Here is a 22228-nt window from a genome sequence, read left to right as displayed (position 1 = left end):
TGCAAATTAGACAACTTGCGGTCCGTCTACTCATTAATCGCTTAGAGAGAGAGATGAAAAAAGACCATTTAATCTGCGGCCTAGCGATCCCAGTATCAAACGACCGTTTATAACTCCTCTTTTCTGAAAAATAACCATTTCACGTTTAATTTTTCTCTCTTTAAATTTTTACTTTTCGCAAATTGCTTTCCCATCCAGCCTTTTGTTTTGCTCGAGCTTGTCTTGGCTCCCTCCTCCCCCGCGCTTTTTTAAAGCTACAAACTCATCAAGGCCCTGTTCTACGCTCCATCGATGCCAGTTTTTGTGAACGTATTGTATTTCGTCCGCATCGATGGCGGTGAACGGTTTTTATACGAAGCGTGGCAACAATTCGTCTTCCGCAAATCCGTCTCCCTTGTTTATTCCTTTGATGCTTCGTGTTTCTAAACGAAATTGCAAATAGCTCCCTCCCGTTTAATTTGTCTTCACGTTTTTATAATTGATGGAACTAATTTCTGTTTAAACGTGCGAAAACGCCGCGGCATCTTTGCGGGGGATGCGGGACGACACAAATGGCGGCCGAGAGCGGGGAGATCGAGAAGAACGAGGGAGACTGCGACTGTGATACTTTTTCAGAATTTGCACTTCCGCGCTCGACTGCCCGCCTTTTATTCTTGGAGCTCCGAAGATGTACGAGGTGTCATCTACCCTTCTCCTGGAAGGCGCGCGCAAACGAACTTCCCGAGGTCATGATACGCGGAAGAGGGAGGAACGTAAATTGCGAACAAATTCGAGCTGGTAACGGCTCTTGTGCTAACGTTGTTAACACCCAGTGTTGACGAATTGATGGAATGGTCGCGTACGTACGAGAATACTGACTGCTGGAAGGTTTAAGGTTCAGGGATGCAAAAAACATAGGACGCATAAAGCAATGATGCATCTGAAGCTCGGAATTTGATCCGTAGGGTTTATCCCTCTTTGCCTTGAATTTGTCGAATTTTCTTCCTGTTCTTACACGGAAAAAACGAGTTTAGGGTTGGGACCTACACGTTAGTGCTGGGCACTAACGAGGGTTAGATCAAATGGAGTTAACAAGTCAGCTTAGTCATGGGCCCCGGACGGGTTGAGGGATGGACACTTTGTGTGGTGTAGGGTCCAGCCCTACTCAGTTTGGGGTCCAGCCCTCCTTGGTTAAGGTCCAGCCCTCCTTGGTTAGGGTCCTGCCCTCCTAGGTTTAGAGATAGGCACTAATTACTATTGTTGGGCACTGCCGGTGTGTTAGTGCTGAACTCTAAACCCCGGATTTTCCCCCTGAAAAACGGGGTACGCCCCTGCTTGGCCATACGTATACAGGTACGGCCAAGCAGGGGCACGCTCCGCTGCAAAGCCGCACCTAAGTGCGACTTTGCAGTAGGCTTATCTGCGTCTATGTGCAGACCCACACATGAGACTCTCCTACTTGGATGAATATAATTCACATCACTGACATCTATAAATTATGGATTTTATACAATGAGCGCCTATTTTCTATTAAATGTAGCTAAGAATGAAAAAGTTTGATTCTATTTTGTGGTAACCCTAAGGTCCACTACAAATTTATCACATTTTTCTCCAGAAATATTTTCGATTTGCAAACAATACATACTTATCCAAGGAAAAAAAGAAAATGAAAAATTACAGGTAAAATTTTAGCTCATAGCATGAGCAGAAGGCAAAAGCCTCTCGAATTCATCATGTGAGTGGTTTCTCTTGAATAAAAGGTAGCAGTTATTCCAATGAAAACTAATCCAAAAATATGCTTCCATGGTACATACACGTGATTCATTCTCGCAGCGCTCTCTGGAGCTCTACGACGCCTAACTGCCACAAAACCCAGTGGTTCTTCCACGATAACTATATAATAATGACTTCAATGATAGCAGGGACGATAAATGGTAGTAAAAATAATAATAATAATACATTGATGAATTAGCATTTTAGGGTAATTCGGAATTTCAATCAACAATCTTTTTAGAGATGTTAAAGTCCTAGTATAAATTCGATTTCAAGGAAAAAATTGACTCTGCACAGTTACAATTTTTATGTGATGGAATTTGTTATGAATTTTCCAGTATCAAACATGAAAACCATTGGAATCAATTAAGTTACTCTGAAAAAAACAAAAATTGGCACGGCTGCTCAGTTTGAGCCAGGCTTTTAGTCATCAGTTAGAATGAAGGTTTTCTGTTTCTATAATAAAAGTGTAAGATTTAGCTAAATTTTTGCAATATCATTTCTTGCAATTTTATGAAATAGGTAATGCATCTTCATTGAAGTCCTTCTCATACATATTGCCCTGATTTTGAGGATAATCTTAGTAAAAAAAGGAAGATAATAGTACTTAAAGTGATGCTTTTATTATATTGACTACACAAGGTTTCATTTAATTACCAAAACTTTATTATTCAACGTACACGGGACTTAGTTACATACATCGGACCCCATACTTGAGTGTGAGAGGCTAGTTTTCTTTTCTCCCAGAAGGGGAGAAGGGAAGGCATGCATCAGTCAGTGCTGCACTCTATTAGTGGATAAATTTACTATTCAACATAAAGTTACAGAGGAAAATGTATCTAAAGGTACAGAAAAAGACATGATTCATTGCTACATACGAAAAGTTCAAAAAACACCTGAAAAACAAATACCTGAACACTTTCCAGGTAAAAATTGAGTAAACCGTGTAAATCATCAACAAAAATTAAAATATACACAACCTTGTGGTCATAATTCACAAATCATCAACAAAAATTAAAATATACACAACCTTGTGGTCATCAGTAAGTTTAAAAAATAGACAACTATCATGATTACTTCTTACAAAGCCTACTTCAAGTATATAGTCATAAAGGGTATCGTACCAAGATCTAGGACTTTCATTTAACCCATATAGACTTTTCTAGTTTAAATACTTTGTTGTTGCCATCTTTAAAACCAGGTGGCTGTTTGACATAAACCTCTGATTTAATTTTTCCATTTGGGAAAGCAGTCTCAACATCCATTTCATGAATATACAAATTATTATAATGACAATAAGCAAGCAAAATTTTCAACGTTTCGGCTCTAGCCACAGGTGAATACATATTTTCAACGGAAAATTATTTTTGTTGATACCCTTTTGCAACTAAGCAAGCTTTAAACAAATCACCCTTTTTAGCAAATACCCATTTTACATCCATTGGTTTTTGATCTGTGGGTGGAACTAGTTTCCAAGTTTTATTTTTCTCAATACAAGCAAGTTCTTTTTGCATTGCTGATCTCCACTCTTCTGCTTTATCACTACACATGGTTTCATTTAATTACCAAAACTTTATTATTCAACGTACACGAACACGAGACTTAGTTACATACATCGGACGCCATACTTGAGTATGAGAGGCTAGTTTTCTTTTCTCCCAGAAGGGGAGAGGAGAAGGCGTGCATCAGTCAGTGCTGCACTCTATTAGTGGATAAATTTACTATTCAACAGAAAGTTACAGAGGAAAATGTATCTAAAGGTGTAGAGAAAGACATGATTCATTGCTACATACGAAAAGTTCAAAAAACACCTGAAAAACAAATACCTGAACACTTTCCAGGTAAAAATTGAGTAAACCGTGTAACTCTTCACTGTAAATTACAGGGGTGACAAAATAGTGCCGGGTCCACACTATTCTGCGAGGAAAACAAGGCCAAAAAATTCAGAACATTTTTCATTACATTAAAAAATTTGAAATCTGATGAGTAACGGTGCAGAATTGAGGGGAAGAGTGTCTGAGCTGAACCTTCTTCCCCCTCAGTTGGATTGCATTTTGCATAAAGGAACCAAAAGCATTCCAATGTTGCTAAGATTGTGCATATTTTTTTTACCTTGCAAATAGAAACTGATCATCTAAACAAATTTTATCTATACTCTCATTAAACTATGACGAAAATTACTTTCGTAAATTTAATTCCCTTCATGATTTCTGTAATTTTTTTGGCAAAGAATTTAGTTGCCCAATCTGAGCATCACTGGAATGCTCTTGGCTCCTTTGTGCAAAATGCAATCCAGTTTGGAACTGATACTTATTAGATTTCTAATTTTTTAATGTTATGAAAACTTTTCGGTCTTGCTTTATCCGCAGAACAGTGTGGACCCAGAACTGGATTGCATTTTGCAAAAAGGAACCACTAGCATTGCAATGTTGCTGAGATTCTGCAACTTCTTTTGTCTTGGAGGAAAAACCCGATTATCCATAAATAGTTTCTATTTTACTTGCTAAAAACTGTAAATTTAAGACAAAAATTACCATCTAAATTTCATAGTTTTTCACGATTTCCGCAATTTTAATGCAAAAGATGAAGTTGCACAATCTTAGCATCATTGCAATGCTAGTGGTTCCTTTTTGCAAATTGCAATCCAACTATTCTTCCACCCTGTATCTCACAGTTCGGGTCCCTCACCTCGCTGACTTAGAATTTTATATTGAGGACTTCCTGTTTCACTAGATGCATTTACATGTACGGTTTCATCACATAAAGTTCTCCATTTGGTATTCGAGACAAAATTGTTGGTTCCTGACACTGTAACGTATTATGAGGCAAGATAGTATACACTTTTGTCTGCTTGACATGAAAAGCATGGTAATGACTCCGGAACCCTACATTCTCCAAGAGAGCACACAGAAAAAAAACTACATCATTCGGTAGTAACCAGATTTTCAAGATTTCCGAGAAACAAGGAATATCATCGACCTCATCATGGAATAAAATTAATGTAGGCTTGTAAATGAAACCACCAACACGGAGCCATGACAACTGTAAAAATTTAGGAGGGAAATTAAAAGAGGTAAACTGGGCTTGAACGTGGAAATTTTGAAAATTTAACAACCTCACAGGAGTAGTTGGTCCATAATCTAGGTCAGGTCTAAATAAACAATTTGAAAAAATAGCATCACTAAACTGCAGTTGGTGTTTAATAGCCAGGGTTTTTGGAGTATTTTTTTGGCAGAAATTTGAGCTTGCAGGGACCTTGAACTGTCGATGTTTCGCCTCAAAACGAATACACCAAAGTTTTCTCAACGGCGCAAGTTTTTTAATAAATCGACCGTAGTGAATCATCATATGGTGTTTATAAACTAAGTGGGTATTAGTTAAACTTTGGTATAAGCTGAGGTATTCTGCAACTAGAGCATTCAAAAGATCACTAGAACCTACTTGAAGGGAAGGTGCCATAAGAAGGTCAATGATATTCCTGTACTTTAGAAAAAGATTCCAAACTTCGTCATCTTCTGGGACTCTATTACCTAAAATTAAAGGTAGGTATTTTACTAAGGTTTTCATTTCAGCTCCTGACATCTTAATCGAATTTCTGTTAAAGTTTTTGGAAAAGTTTGGTGGTTTACTCCTTTGGTCTATTAGCCCATAATCAAAATCTTCGATTTTAACACATAAAACTTGATAGGTAATAAGTCCAGAATCGATTAAATAATTGAACAGAAAAACTAATAAGTATCCAGCACAGCCTTCATATTGGTCATGTAAGATGTCAGAAGCTAAATGACGAACCACTGAGAAATGTGGTACCTCATTCCACAGACTATTGGCTGTAACACCTGTCTCAGTCACATTATTAAGAGAGACATCAGCAGCATAATTTTCAGGTGTTCTCAGATTTGCCTCATTTTCAGTAACTTGAGTATGCATCTGATCAATTTCTACTCTACAGATTCTACACATATGCTTGGCAGTAGAGAAATTTTGGACAAAATCGCACATTTGGTGCAAGCCAAGATGATCGCCAGCTAAGTGGCAAAGAACAAAGTGGACATTTACAGAGGATGCTGGTGTTTGAATTTCGATTCCAGTTTCTGAAAGAAATTTCAGTTCTTCCACTATAACTCTAAATAATGCCTCGTTCGAAACGTCCTTTCTGTCAGATGATTTAAACAAAAGGCAAAGTAAAATTGAGTTCAAAGATGACTGAACTTTGGGTGGCAAACAGGGGACGGTGGCGTAAACCCCAGACAACTTATTAATTCCAGCGTGGGAACCCAGAGGGTTGCCGGCCTCATAATCATCACAAAACAAAACTAGAGGTAAAATTTTTCTCCCAGGGTGGTTTTTCCTGATATCTTCAATGGTTTCTCGCCACTCGCTGCCTTGAATTACGTTGCTAATTAAACAATTTTCCTCTTCCAGAATTTCCATAAACTCAAACGTTTCATTCAACAAGTTATTGTACTCAAAGAATAATTTTAGCGATTGTGTTAGAGGAACATGCTGACCCACTTTATCAACTGTCATTATTTTTTTTTTTTTTTTAATTGTTTTCATGATCACTTTTTCACCGAAAGAGAAATCTTTTGGTGAAATATAAGACCCTCTCTCTTTGAAGAACTTTCTCCTTAGATGATCACTTGAGACATGCTTAAATGGTTCTTTGAGGGTCTGGAAACATGCCTCAATTTCATGTAAATCGTCTGCGTTTACCCCATCAACTCCATTAATTGCATGCATTACTTTTGTATGCATGATTGAGGTGCACGAAGTCATTAAATCTGTTGTGAAATCTACAATAGTTTGGCATAGATTACGGGGAATTGACGGATGCGCATTCAATTTTGATGTGAATAATGCACACTGTTCTAGTAAAAAATTTTGAATATTCAGGTTTTCAATTAATTCAAAGGTTTCATCAAGATTAAGAGGAGGATTTTCGTTTTCTAAAATGTCATCATGGGCAGGATCTTCATCCTGCTCATTTTCTTCAAAATTTTCATCATATGCAGCAGCAGGCACATTTTCGTTCTCATTATGATACCTACGCAAGTGAGCCCCATAAGCTTTTATATTGGTGCACTTGCGTGTGCAATTACCTTCTCGGCATTGAATACCGCTACCGGCCCCCAAACTGTGTGCATACTTAAAATGCAAATTTAAATGTGAGAAAGTAGAAAAATTATCTAAACATAAGAAGCAAACTGGCATTTTGGATTGATCAGAGACAACAAAAGTATTAATAATAAAGTATTAATAAACAGTACGTAAAAATTGGGAACAGTCTATTCGGGTAAAGGCACAGATGCCAAAGAAGACTTTAGAAGCTCCACGTCTGGAGCTGCAGCGACGTAGGGCCCAATATGGAAGAGCTCGTTCTGGATAAAAGTCCAAAGTTTCTCAGCTGCCTTCGGATAACTTAGATTAAGGACAAAGAAACATTTGAAGCATACAGTGACAGCTTGCAACAAAGATGTCGTACTGTACAGAGTACTGTTGACCTCGACATAGCAATCAAGGGCTTTCACATCGGTCCCAACGAATATGGGCAATGGCTGGATAGGAACTTTCGCCTTTAAATGATCTTCGTTTTTTTTCTTAAGTTCTGACCGAAAGTCTGATTGGGACGAACATCTCATGAAAAAACTATCTTTAACTTCACGTTTGGAGAATTTTACCTTTCTGTTGATATGGGGGGGCCTTAAGAGGAATGGCAGTAAAGAGATGCAAAGATAGTTCCTTTCTTGTTCATCTGTTGACAAAAAGAATAGAATAGGATAGAATGTATTTTTGGTATAAATAAATACATTCATAACAATGGAAAGAACCCCGCTTTGCTCATAACTTGGTGGCAATGCCTGCAGCATGATTTTTCCTTTAAAAATGGCAGTAATACACATCACAGTGAAACTTTCTTTTTGAATTCCTTAATTGTTACATCGAATATACAGGGTGGGCCAAAAGTAACTGAAGTGGACGGCCTCTTTGCGACTTTTCTAACAGGACTTGTCAATTTTTGAAAATTGGTACAAATTGAACTTTTCAGTTAGACACTAGACACTTTTCAGTTACTTTTGGCACACCCTGTATGTACCGTACTGAATGAATAATGTGACAGATTACTTGACAACATATCATACTGAACACCAAAAAAATTTTCGCCACAGTAAAAATAAGCAACCGTAAATAAGGAAAAAAATGGGCAAATTTATAAAACAGTACAACAGTTTAAACGTAAACAGTGCAGAACCTGCCATTTTATATGTATGTATATATTTTTTTTTAAAGTTTCCATGATTGCTTTCTTTCATTTTCACAAGGGATTGTTCCTCAAATGAAAGTAAGGATGTCAAGTAAAGCATGGTATAAGCACTACATTTTTGGAGGAGAATTTTTTTTTTTTAAAGAAGCAAATACTTAGAAATTAAACTTTCATTGTCGTTTGATTCATCAATAGCCGTTCAAATAAAACGTTGCGAATATGTATAAAGTACTCACTACAGAGAGCGCCTTATAGTTTTGTGTAAGACAAGAGAAAATAGTGATTAAAGGAAAATAGGGGGGATGATCTAAAATTAAATAAAGATAAGGAATTAAAAAATATTTGTCAATGATAAATCCTCATCACATGAGACAAGTTGACTATTTAGAAATTATTCATCTCCGCTACAGATAAGCAATGTAAATTTCCACTCACCCACTTCTTTAAAATCTGCAATCGCAAAGAAGGACGGAGTGTCCGCAAGCACCAGCTCCTTAAATGTTGTACTTTCAGTACATTTTTTGGTTACAAGAGCCAAAACTCTATCAGCAAACTCTGGCCAGTTTTTGTAGAATTCATCATCCGACCCCGGGTGCAGTTCCTGATAGTCAATGTTGATCTGAATGTATGAAAGAAATGGAAAAAAATTAACACTGCAAAACTGTAAAGAAACTAGAAAAACACACATCCTGATTGTGGGGTTTAAAAGTGACATTTTGTCCGAATATTACTAGATTTGGTTGCATGTAACCTGGACAGATTGTTCACCAAAGCTCAACAAATATCACGAAATTTTGTGCAATACTTATCAACGACAAAAAAAATGAGAACATAAGTAAATCCCAAAGCTGTCGCGACGGCTCCTCGGATTTTCAAAGCCCCTTCCTCTGTGGGCAATTTTTCTTACAGTCCCTGCAGTAAAAATTGCCTATCCAGCAAGGAACTTCGAGAATCTGAAACTTTTTCAAAGCTCTGTTGCGTGATGAAGCGTCTTTGGAAAATTTTGAGCAGTATCTGATACCCAAGATATTTCGTGCTCTTTTACGTGCCATAATTCGTTTTGCCAAATATATTTGCCAAAATAGTTGATGCAATTCTGAAATTTGGGAACCCTCATAACGTCATTTCCCGGAGACATATACGTTCTTGAAAACATGTAAAATGAACAGTAAGCTAAAAAAATAACGCCCTGCACGAAGTTTCAGCTACTTACAACAAATTAAGGAGGAGTTACATCAATTTGAAAGGAAAAAATGGCAACTTTTGAAGCGCATAGCTCACTTAGGAAGCGTTTTCGAGCATATAAGAATGGGAAAAAGTCATATTTTGAGCCGAAAAATCTATCTTGAAAGTTAAGTACGTTAACTTCTGGACGCCCTGTATACCTCTATATTGAATTTTCAAGCAAAAACTCACCAAGCGGTGCCCAAAATCTTTGAGGAGTGCAGGATACTGTTTCATATATAGATCCGCTCTTTGATCGCTACTGTGATACCTAGCGATACGTATTTTAGAAGTTGCCTTCCATTTTAGTGAAAGAATATCGAATGGTTCTGTACACTTCTGTAGCCATTCATTATCTTCATCAAAGGTTACAGGAGGTGCAATTTCTGAAACATAGGAGGAAAACTTTGTCAAATAAAAGCCTTGCCTTGACCTCCGTAGACTCAACGTGGTCATTCTTAATTAATGTACTGATCTTCAATCAGAATGTAAATTTAGCCGCAGAGACAATACATGCATCCCCTCTTCCCATTCTGTTAAAAATTTGATTACATCGGAATTTTTTATTAGAAGCATGATCATGACATTAAGCTGGTTGCGAGTAAATTATTTTATGGCCATACATCGTTTTATCAACAATTTTAATTTCTTTCATGCATTACAAACTTTTTGGTGAAGCAGAGCTTTACCAAGAACGTTGTGATAGCTGGGAAAGATTAAAATTGTCTTAGTTTGTCGTTTTAGTCTGCTGATACCAGAATTGCGATGTCAAAATTCGAGAAAGATGATGAGTAACCGGAAAAATGGAACCAATTGAAGCAATGTATCACATGTTGTTCTGACACGAAATGTGGCGTCCATCGAATCACTTTAAATTATAAGAGACAAAATCTACTGAGAGCTGAATAAGGAACTCTGGATGGATTATGCTCAAAATTAATACAGGTCTCAAATATCTTGTAGTCATGAGAAAAATAACAAGCCTCTGAATTTTGCATCATAAGTACTGCCTAAAGTAAAATTAAGAGCAAGCAGCCAATGAAAGTTCAAAACCATACGGCTAAGGTGCAAAGTTTCAAAATTTCTATTCTTTTATTTCTTTGGAAGAAAGCAAACTGATACGATTTGAAACATAAACAGAATACTTTTAGGAGGCGAAAAATAAGCAGATGACATTTTTTACAAAAAAAAAAAATTGAATGATTTTCCTCAAAGAAAGCAAAATATGCTGAGTAGCCTGTGACGTTGCAATCTGGAGCTAATAAATGTTATACAATTTTAATTAATATTTCAGCTAAAAGCCCCTCCCCTTCTAACCTGGACCTGCATTTAGTATCTTTCATCCATTTAATCCCACGCAGAGAAACGAGAGATGCTACTACTTCAGAAGAAATACAAATTGAAAATAAGTCGGTTACTTAGTATTTGGAACTTTTCCACAGGATAAGTGCATGCAAGTTCTGTGAGTACAGATTGGAAATTATTATGAATAAATTGGAAAAAAGGCAATTTTCACTGGAATGCTCTTAAGGAAGAATCCTAAACTTACCCTCTGAAGAACTACTACTAGGCATATCAATAGACATGAGCTTCTCTCTTTTAGTTCGAAATCCGCAGTCCGAATAGACGCGCAGCCTGTTATGATAATTTTGGACAAGCATTCCTTTGGCGCTTACTCTATTGGAGCCGTCTCGGCGTGCTGGAATGTAGTATACAGTAGGTGCTTCAATTTTTACATAATTTGATATGCAGTTAGCTAAATATTTAAAAGTGTTTGTTGAGATCTTCATGTCACTGGATTCTTCCAATTCATGCGTAATAATGCAGTCCAATAACATTTTTCTAATAGTTGCATCGAATTTTTTATTTTGCACAGCTTTCATAACAGCTCGGCCGTTTAATGACTTCTCGAAAATACTCTCTAAATACTTGTTCATTTCTTCCTTTTCTTTATCAGTGGAAATAGGTTGCTCCACAGTCTCCTGGTCGGATTTATCAAACTTTGATTTTTTACACTCTCCTCCCCCGGAAATCGAAGGGGCCTGTCTCTTGTGTGAGCTCTGTTCCTTTTGAGAGCTCTGTTCCTTTTGAGGGCTCTTTCCCTTCTGAAGACTCTTTCCCTTCTGTAGGCTCTTTCCCTTCTGTAGGCTCTTTCCCTTCTCAGGGCTCTTTCCCTTCTCAGGGCTCTTTCCCTTCTCAGGGCTCTTTCCCTCCTCAGGGCTCTTTCCCTTCTCAGGGCTCTGTCTCTTGTTCGGGCTCTTTTCCTTCTGACTACTCCTTTCTCTTGCTGGACTTTCTACAGGCTTAGAGATTGTTGGGGTTAAGGGCACTGTGATAATCTAAAAGGGAAGGAAAGCAAAGCAAAAAGAGATAGTAAAATGGAGTACCAAGCCATACCAAAGGTGCAAGGAGAAAAGTTTTAAAGACAGGAACTAATCATAAACAGTGCAAGATTTTTTTCGGGGTGGGGAGGGGGGAGCAGGGTGATCGCTTTAGTGCCCCCACACTATTTATTTTTACCATGGTAAGAACTGCAAAAGGGTTAAATAAGGGAAAATAATAATTTTTCTTTCATTTATTTTCCAGCCCCATGGAAAAACCTCGCTGAAATCCAGTGCAAAACTGAACAAGATCCACATAATTTTCAATGAAAACTTGCGTTGCAAAGGCCTTACAGTGTATTTAAAATTGAGTCAATTTTCCCAATTGTTTTGAAAGAGGCCACCAGTGCTTCCTCTATATGCAACAAGTACTCCATACCACCCTCTTCCCAGTTGCTGGACCCTCTTGCCCGGTTGGGCATCATTTTACAGGGGGGCCAGCCTCCCCTAAACATGATCTAGCAACGCCAGTGCTTCAGAGGAGAGGGCCCCCACCACCCAAAATCATGCACTGATTATGAAAATGTTTGAATGTGGGTTCAAGGTAGCACTCAGTTGAAAAGCAATTCTACATAATACAAAGCAAGGGCACACACTGAACTTATGATTCAATCTTATGATTCAATTTAGTAGATGAGATGTAGCCAAAACTATGATTTCTTAGTTACAGTGCCTGTCTTATCATGGCTCGTGAATGCTCAAGAAACAAAATTTCAAAATATGTACATGTTTTCTAAAGTACTCCCTATTTTCCGAAGGTTTAGATATAATTGGGTTGTATTTTGCAAAAAGGAACCAAGAGCATTCCAATGTTGCTAAGATTGTGTAACTTACATTCTATGCAATAAAATTACTTCCTGAAATCATGAAGAAAATTAAATTTACACTACTTGTTAAGCTGATCAGTTTATATTTGCAAGTTAAAAAAAGATGCACAAGCTTAGGGACATTGGAGTCCACTTGTCTCCTTTTTGGCAAAATGCGATTATTTTTTTTTTTGGGGGGGGGGGGGGAGGGGGCAAATATTCTCAAACACATGACTCTAAAGATTCGGCTAGGATCTGCATGTTTCCAGGAAATCTTTGAGGCAATTAAGTGACAAAGATAAAAGTAAAAAAAGGTTGAAAATGCACTAAAAATTATTTAAATGTTAGAATGAAATGAAGTTCTTTTTAGAGGTATATCGTCTGAATTTTCAGAATGCTAGATGTATTAAGCAAGAAATTGTGAAAATTTAGATTCAGATTGTTTACTGCTAAGGAGTTTGAAGAAGCTTGTATACAACACAACAAGAAGAAATTACAGCCTGAAGAATTCACCTAAGTAGCTTATACACAGACAACTTACCTGGGACTTGGACATTTCATCAACCAGAGCTTCTGAGAATCTAATCCTGTGTCCAATTTTGGGGAATATTTCTTTCAAAACATCAGGCGTTAAGTTTTTCACATTCTTGTCATCGATTTCATTCTCTGAGAAAACAGAATACAGTGAGATTAATTTGACCGCTTTAACACAGGGGGAAAGAGGATCTAAAAGGCACAATCACACACTTGGTTCTCATCTTGAGAAATAATATGTGCTAGAAAAAATGTCTAAGTCTTTGAAAATAAACAGATTAGTTTTGAGACTTTCCACTCATTTCAGACTCAATGCCCATCTAGTTAAATAGGTAAGGATAGTCATGTTTCCAAACTACAGCCCTTTCTTATTATTTCCAATTGTTGAAACACTTACTTAAAGCACTATGGTTAGATAAATTGTCAGCAGAGATTTCCGAAGGAACGATAGAGCTCCTCCTCTTTGTTACCAGTCCTTGGTAAAAATTAAGCTCCATCTAGCACAGGGCTTTTCAACAATTGATGAGTTCAAATTAAAACCAACAATGAAATATCAATAACCTTAGTTGAAAACCGCAGCTCCACATTATGGTGTTTTAAAATTTCCACTCCCATGTAATTTTCAGGAGACGAGACAACTTTGTTGCTTGAAATCAATGCAAAATATCTTTCTGATAGAGAGGGAAAATCATGGAAGTTTTCAAGATGTTACACTGGCTACTTAATTGGAGAAATAAATACGATGAGAGGAATGCAAGTCCGTCAACCGAGATGCAATGCATGGTTTCCCTCTTAAAACATCGATAAGGACCATCAGATTTTAATAAGGTTGCACAGTTGTCATTCTCACTTAGCAGGAATTTAGAGGCTGAAAAACTTTCAACCGTTAGGCGGTTCATACCCAGACCTTAAGAAAAAAATGTAGAGAAAATTGCTCAATGAAAGTTCATTAAGTGAAGGCAACTACTTTCTGATATATTTGGGGGAAAAACAAGCACTATTTTGGCAACACCCACAGCCTGATGATAGGGAGATTGAACAGCTATTTGAACTTGATTATACTGGACAGAAAATTTTTCAAACCATGAGAAATAATGTTTAGTAGATAATTATCAATTGGACTGCATTTTGCAATTTGGAAGTATAAATTCTGGCTCATTTGAAAATACACTTATGTGCACAGGGAAACTAATAGCACATACGTTGTTTTTAAACCGGGCCAGAATTTATAGTTCCAACTTGCAAAATGCAGTCCAATTGGTACTAGTTTTAAATGCGTAATGAGTCAGCCTGCGGATGGGGTTTACAATGCTGCACAGTGTCTGTCCTCAATTAAATGGACCAAGGAGTGCAATATTTTCTCTTCCTAGGCATAGGTAGTTAGGAATTGATAGATTGGAAACCATTTCAGAATGTGCACAGACTTGCAATCTCCGGCATAATGTGCTGGCATAATGTAAATAAATGAAGAAGTAGTGCATCAAATGTTCTTGGCTGCGAGAGTTAAGAATGAAAAATAGTGAAGGGTTCAGACCCAGGTGAACCATATAACTATATCTGTGAGTATAGATAGCGTTTTGGGTTCATGCAACAGGTGCATTACAGGCACGTGATGGTCGAAAATACTAGGTGCTTTAGTAAAGGAATATAGGCTTACCTTCAAAAACTTTAAGCTGGTCCTCCAGATTTGCTTTAACGAGTATTCTTTTGACCAAGTCCATTGTGTAGATAATACATCACATACACACAGCACAACATCAACACAATCGCACGAACACTTTGCTTGCCTTGCAGGCAATTATTATTTATCTTGATCTGTTAACTGTTAGATTTCCTCAGATTCAGATCGGGACACAAAGCGAAGCCTAGGCGCGTGACGGCGTGCGCAAACCGACTGGGAAAAACGACGCGATGCGCACGCGCTCTGCTGCCTCTCCACGCAACCTGCCGTCACTAACTTGCGGTAGGACCCGGCCATACGACGAGTTTAGCGCAGCGAGCTGCATAACTGGAGCGGAGCACTAAACATTGCTCCTCTAAGCGGTGCTTAGTGCCCAACACCAACCTCGTTTTTTCCGTGTAATAAGATTTAATGCGTTGCTGACTCTCTGATATTTTTTTCATTAAGTCATTGTGGGTTGGACTGCGTCTCCTTTCATACCTTTTTTTTCCCCGTCATTATTTTCAGTTCAGGGCTGCACCATTATGACTATCTTTATGTGAAGATGGGGGATTTTCCTTTCACAGCAGCTGAGTTCTCTTCGATATTTACTCAAATTAAAATATTTTACTTTATTACTAACGTAATAAGTAACTGATTTTTTAGACAGATTTCACTTTAGACGGATAAAAAGCTCCCAAGGAAGGAAATTTTTTGGATAGGTTGTAAAAACCGTAATTGATTTCACCAAGTAAATAACTTATCAATTTTCAGCGCATAATTCCAAAAATACCCAATTTCACTTGAAGTGAAAATTTACAAATTGCTAAAAAGTGGTTATCATAAATTCAAGGTATGGGCCATGGGAAGATATATTTCCATTTTTTGTGTTAATTTTTTTTTTACTAGTGATTGAGTATTTTGTTCGATTAAAAAGTAGCTTAGAATTTGACATCTGTAAACGCATACCATACATACCACTTCTGATACGGACTCTTTGCGTTGCAGGTTTCGAATTTGTTTTTTTGCATGTTTCAAATCCTCTTGGGCCTCCTGCAACTCCTTGCGTAAGGAGCTTATTTTAGCTTCATACTTTCTCTTTTGCTTGGAAATTTCTTGTTTTGCTTCTTTTCTTGTCATCACATCATCATCACTGTCTGATTCTTCATCAACATTTCTGTTGTTCAAAACAATATCCAGACTGCTCCTTGTTCCCTTCTTTTTTCTTTCCGTCTCTTCCTTTTTCTCCTGGGATAAGGATGGAGAAAATAAAATAAATTAAGAACATATTTGAAAACAAAGATAGATCATTCAAGATAGCCTGCAAAAAACACAAAACTCAATATTCTCACAACTAGGCGCATTCATCTCAACATCAGTCTTAAACTAAGGAGCCAAATGATTCTGACCACACAAAAATTGAATCCAAGTGGACTAAAAACTTTCAAATGGTTTCCACCCATTTCTTGCCAGTACACATATTGCATCCTACAAAGGTTGTTTAAAAAATGGATATATATTATAACAATGCCCAGAAGTCGTAGCTTCATTGGCAGTGCTGACATCTTTTCATGACTGCAATTCAGAGTAAATTGCCAAGATAATCCTACCTTGTATGATTTGACAGGTTTCTTGGATGAAGAAGCTTTCGAATTGACAACTGTCCTACTCTTTTCCGATTTTGATCGGTTTCGAGATGTTTCCTTATCTTTTGCATCTAAAATAAAAGAGAAAATGTGTTAAAATTAGATTTTGCTAACCATCGGTATGTGAAGATGAGGGATTTTTCTTTCACAGGAGCTGAGTTCTCTTCGATATGTACTCAAATTAAAATATTTTACTTCATTACTAACATAATAAGTAACTGATTATTTAGACAGATTTCACTTTAGAGGGATGAAAGCTCCCAAGAACAGTTAAACCTCTTTTACACCATTTTTTTAATCGCGGATCCTAGTTACTTTGTTTTCTTAACATTTCTTGCGTAGGCTCTAATTATGGTGTCAAATGGCGAACGCGTGTCAGTATAATATTTCTTCTCGTTTTTTTAAGCGTGCCAGTAGGGCTCGCTTTTTGAAATCACTCGGATGTACCATAGTACAGCACACAGATCAACCAATGCTATTCAACGGGTCGTCCAAATACTTTTTTCCTCGCACCCGTTTCTTTGTCTTTGAACCATTACACTGTCAAGCCCTGATGGTCTTTTACCAAAAAATCTAATGAACTGCTAATTGGAAACCCTTGAGAACATTTTTCTGTCAAAACCGTATTATTCAATTTGACAGAAACCTCATAGGAGCTTTCTTACGCTCGGAGGACTCAACTCTAGAACCTTCTTTCCCGCCAAAACTCTATAGCCAATGAGCGTCTTGCACTGTAAGTGCAATCTGTGATGAGCCTCGTGACTCATTATACTATGTACTAACCATGGCCCCTGCCGAAATCCACTTAAACCACTACAGTTATCTCGCGATATAGCTTTGGGTGTCCGGTTTCGAGCAAGGCAATAAAAGACGGCGAGGCGATTAACCGATTAACCATTCACCGTGATGTCAGGATCCACCAAATTTTCTCAAAAATTGTTTTCCGTCTATTTAGCGAGTTTTTCTTTACTTTCCGTTGAAGTACAAATAAAAAGAGACCTCATTTGTAAAAATCGGCCCGAATAGGAGAGAAGTTACAGTTCGAAATCCAAAGAGATTAACTGAACGCGATTTCGATGCACGGCAGTTCGCCCAAATCACGGTCGTGCGCAAATGCCGCTTATCAGCTTAAAATCAAGATAATTGGACGGAATCTTTAAAACTAATTTACATTCAACGTTCATGAATCAATATTTTCTCCCAAATTTAGCAAAAAGTACCAATTGATACAAAAAGCAAAGACGTGAAAATAAGAGGTATTTGTCCAACATTTCAGTTATTCGGCACGCTTTTCCAACATACTCATGTTGGATTTTTTCTTCTTGTTTTACATTGAAATCGATATCTGAACTTGGAAACCGTCATCACTTCGTATCACCTCGTATGCAGTGTTTCAAAATCTCCACGACTCGTCTGATTTCCAAAAAGCATCAAAGATGGCGAGAAATCTGCTACGTCGCAATTTAAAGTACGTGGTTTTCGAGTTCATCAGTCGAAATTATTCGCGAGCCTTTAGATCTTTTTAAAGGCACATTGTACTTAAATGATTGTTTTTCTTCAATAATTCAGACGAGACATCATTAGATCGTATGTCCGTAATCAATTGGTCTTCATTTTGCAATAAGGAACTGCAATTTCAGGCTCATCCGTGAAAACACTTAGGTGTATAGAAAAGCTATTGGTACTTACGTTGTACTACTATGGTACCCTGGTTGTGTAGCTCGTAAAACCGAGCCAGAAATTTTAGTTCCTAATCGCAAAATGTCCAATTGATCATTTGAAGGGATCGTAAAATTTCCATAAATTGCACCAGAATCGATGGCTAGTATGATGGAATGGGCGAGTTCACAGAAATTTAACATGCCAGAGATTCGGAAAGATTGGAAAGTGTGGATCCCGATGATTCTCGATCAATCCCCGTGGAACTTTAACAACTTTTAAGTCAAGGACAGCCACTGCAGAGCCACTAATTGGACCAAGTTGTGAACAAAGCCAGCGAAGAAAACGAAAGAACAGATCTCATTGTTGGGGAATGTAGAAGAGGTTGAGTGCCTTTTCCGGAGCTCTCCTTAAGATGGGTAGTGCTCGGGGTTGGCAGTGTCGCCAAATTTCAACGGAAAAAAATTAAACGTGACAAAAAATGTGACTTTCCGAAACTTAACGACGGCGTTGAGAGGAGGGTCTTTGTTCGGCTATACCGCTGCGCTATCAGGATGGATGTCCAGGGGAGGGGGTGTGCGATATCTTGTTTTTTATTCCACTTGAGATAATCCAAAGCTCTGGTCTGGTGCGGTCTGGTCTTTTCACAGCGTAAAGTGGCTCTTTCCCGAAGACGACTATCTCTATTTCGGGGGCGTTTCCAATTTATTCGCTGCGAATTTGCCGATGCAGTTTCGGGCGAAACGTGCGCTCTCGATTTTAATTGGACGTTGGGAAAATGACGCAGGGTGCGAACAAGAATGAACTCCGTTCGCTATTTTGTCGATATAACAAAGCATGTGCCTTCAATTTTAATTGGATGTCGGAGAGGTAGAGCAGAGCGATCAAAAATGAATTTGACCCGTTATTTTATCGGTTAAAACGACCTGCTCTCATAAAAAAGTGTTTCTCATCTCGAAGTGCGGACGAGCCAGCAGGCTTAAGTAGGCAGTATGGGTATTTTGATGGTTGATCTCGGATAACATGTATCTCAGTTTGCCACGTCGTAGAGTTCCCGCAGCACATCATTTTTTAATTGGAAAACCAATCAAATCAATATTCCGAAACTTGCGTAATTTTCCTGGTCCGTTTTGAAAAATATTCCGCGAGCTCAACTCTTACTTTAAAATTCGCTTGTTCGTCCCATAGAAACAGAAGAAGAAAAAATAGCGGAAATTTTGAGATGCCGAAGTCTATATAAAAGTTTCTTAGTCTTTACCGTAGTACTTCATCATTGAAAAAAAAGAAAAAGACTATTTTCAAATTATGATAGCACATAGTTTTTACTTAGTTTAAGTTAATTTCTAAATAGTTGCACTATTAAAAATGATTTTTATATATGTTTAAATTATTTCAGAAAAAACTCCTAGGAAAAATCGAAAAATATCGGAAAAAACTATTCGCAACATTATTGACGTTATTGCGCTCCTTAGGTTAAATTTTAATATCATTCGATGTCCTGATAACTGAATATTTTTTAATCATGGGCACCGGGATGGTTTTAACGGCAAGGGTTGCGTTCAAAACCCGAAAATTTACACGTTACAGGCAAAAATACTGAAATCTATGCACTTTTTAAATATAACTATTAACCTTGTTTTAGTTAACAAGGGAAAGGTAGGAAAAGGTCGAAGTGAACACAAAAAAATTGTTAATTAATGAGGAAATTCTCGTCTACGTATCAATTTATTGGCGGCTAAGGTATCATTTTAATGAAAACTGCTAATAAGCACATGCAACTTTCATGTTCGGAAATGCGCTTTCAAATTAATAACTAGGCCAAAGACCACTGTCACTCACGGATAGTTAATTAGTTATTTGCCGTGGAGTACAAGCATCCAAACTGCCTGTTAATTTTTATATGGTTTCCTCGCGATAGCTTTTCAGATAGACGTATACAGTTATATACACAGAGAAGAATCATGGGTTAATCAACTAAACATAGATCCCTTGATTTATATTATTTTTTGCTCAAGTAGTCGTGATTTGCCTACAGACAAGTAAATTAATTTTGATTTCGGATCCGAAGTGGTCGATGGCTGAAACCAAACTTGGATTCAGGAAATCGACCTGAACTTTTCAGGATTTATGTAGATGAAAGGCAGAAAAGTTTTAAAAATCCTCATGCTAAATTCAAACTCTTTCAGTCACGTTTGTCAGCATATTTCGAAAGATCGCTGTTTTTTTTGTCAGATGATGTGCTGCAAGGATCATGCATTGATAGTAAAAGTTCGGCCTTAAGTTTCGAACCTTAACCTTAAGGATTCGTTCTTCTATATTGGCCGTACTATTAGGTTTGATTTAACCGTACGCTTGGTTCCAGGGACCATATCTCCGGCTCATGCAGCAGAACTTTACATTTCGGTTTGGTGTGGAAGCTCGTTTGCGTGATACCAGGGTACGGTCGCAGGAACCAAATATTACGGCCGATATAAGAACACCGTACTTCCAAAACATTATGACCGAACTTTTTTTCTTACTGTTTACCCGATTTAATCGATGAAAGGCTTTTACTATGAAACCTTTCTTTTTCTGAAACGGTGGAAATAGGAAAGGAAGAAAATTTGCGGGTGCTCCCAACAGTCTCCTAAACCGATTTCCCCTGCTTTATCACATGCCTCCATACAAACGACCGCGCGGTAATGAAAAGTTCGTTAGACTCCAGAGAGGTCCCCGAAATTTTCACTCCCAGGGCTGGCAGTGAGGTGCTCTGTTTCGACTACGGCTACAACACATCGTACAAGGGTAAAACGCGAGAAAAGCTGTACACAATAATTAATTATTCATAGAGCTCAAATCCACGGTTGAAATTATTTGGAGCAACGGTGCAAGCAGCGAACCGCTGCCTCGAGAGGGAGAGAGAATAAAGATAGAGACCCGGGAAGAGAGAGAGGGAGCAACTGAAAGTAAGGGGGAGAAAAAGGAGAGAGTACAGCTGGGGGAGGGGGCGTAAATCGGTGTATTCATCAATCAGCTAATTGATTGCGCACAATGAGCCACCGCGGGCCGCAGGGAGACAGAGGGGACGTGTACCCCCTCCCCCCCTCCGTTTCCACCTCCGCCGTCCATCCTTCCACCCTTGCGGCCTTGCGGCGGCTAATTTCCTAAATCGGCGTTTAATCTTGAAAAATGTATTGTTGTCGGTCGGAGAGGAAAAATTGAACGGGTGAGACTGAAGGTAACGGAAATCCGAGCACCATCCGCAGTCAGCTTGTTTATCAAATTCTTCAAACAGCCTTTGTGGCAGACGGATTTTTTTTATTTTATTTTAGAATATTTTTCTAACTAATGATTAATTGGTGAAAACTTTTTCCCGTGCTCTGCAGGCAAAATGCAAGAAAGTAAGAACGAGTTTCAGGATACGTGTCACTCTGTCACTCCTTGGAGTGTAAAATGTGTGCGCCACCCCACAAAATAATACGTGAATAAATTAGCTATTAGCTATTTAGCTGAATAAAATAGCCAAATTAACTCTCGAAGTAGGTTGTCTCTTTTTTTAACAAAGGCCTTGTGCATGGATAATTCGATCGTATTCCTGCCATAACGAATGCAGCCCTACGGTATTTGAATCAATAACTTGTTGTCAAATGGACTCCATCATAAAATAATTACCATGATTGACGAAACCGTACCAGAATTTGTGAGGAATCTGACGAAATCCGACAGAGTGTGGTGGGGATTCGAGGAACAGAATATCGGGATCGGAGGATAAGCAATCGGTGCAGTGGGAAAAGATCGGAGTGGAACTCGCTGCACCCGAGACCTAGCGCTCTCATGACCCTCTGGAAACTTGCGGAAAGTTGTGTAGACATAAAGTTGAAGATGTCGATAATTAAGTCAATTCGCGGTTGAACTCCGCAGATAATTGGGCATCATCGGAAATTAGCATTCAAGTGATAATGTTGAATATGCATACCGGGTGCCCCGATTCAGGGCTCACTGATTTCGAATCACTCTCAAGACGCCGCACCGCACCGCCAGCCGCCGCTTTAAATAAATCCATCTCTCGGGCTCTGAGTCTCGGATTTTATTTTTGCCCTCGGAATTGAGGATGCTGAATTATTCCTACTTTTCTCCGCTTTATCTGATACTTCATTCCTGAGAGCCACAACATTTCTCTTGTTTTTCGTACAGTTTAACACACATTGGAAAAAAAAACACATTGGATCTAGAGTCCAGACTCTTGAAAACATTGACATGAAAAAGGACTCTTGATTCAATCAGATTTAAGCTTAAATCAAAAGGAACTCCGCCCAAATTAT

The 22228-nt window shown here is 38.1% G+C and overlaps 1 protein-coding gene across 1 annotated transcript; it reads right to left on the bottom strand.

Moving 5' to 3' along the window:
• Window positions 1-7040: 7040 nt before the first annotated feature.
• On the bottom strand, window positions 7041-15039 carry LOC109037999 (uncharacterized). Its single transcript, XM_019052907.2, has 6 exons — window positions 14620-15039; window positions 12970-13094; window positions 10791-11580; window positions 9434-9627; window positions 8453-8636; window positions 7041-7507 (listed from the first exon to the last, which is right to left on the bottom strand). Exons 1-6 carry the CDS (start codon window positions 14681-14683, stop codon window positions 7041-7043), a joined length of 1824 nt encoding a protein of 607 aa, XP_018908452.2. The 5' UTR covers window positions 14684-15039.
• Window positions 15040-22228: the final 7189 nt, after the last annotated feature.

Source organism: Bemisia tabaci, chromosome 4, assembly GCF_918797505.1.
Source record: "Bemisia tabaci chromosome 4, PGI_BMITA_v3".
NCBI lineage: Eukaryota > Metazoa > Arthropoda > Insecta > Hemiptera > Aleyrodidae > Bemisia > Bemisia tabaci.
This window is presented reverse-complemented; position numbering and strand designations above follow the sequence as displayed.

What these genes read in the sequence shown, in the direction of transcription:
- LOC109037999 (XM_019052907.2), bottom strand. Translation starts at nt 14,683, where the DNA reads ATGGACTTGGTCAAAAGAATACTCGTTAAAGCAAATCTGGAGGACCAG. An exon ending in CCAGCTTAAAGTTTTTGAAG is followed by an intron (nt 13,095 to 14,619) that starts GTAAGCCTATAT and finishes CTGTTTTCTCAG; the next exon opens with AGAATGAAATCGATGACAAG. An exon ending in TAGTAGTAGTTCTTCAGAGG is followed by an intron (nt 9,628 to 10,790) that starts GTAAGTTTAGGA and finishes CCTATGTTTCAG; the next exon opens with AAATTGCACCTCCTGTAACC.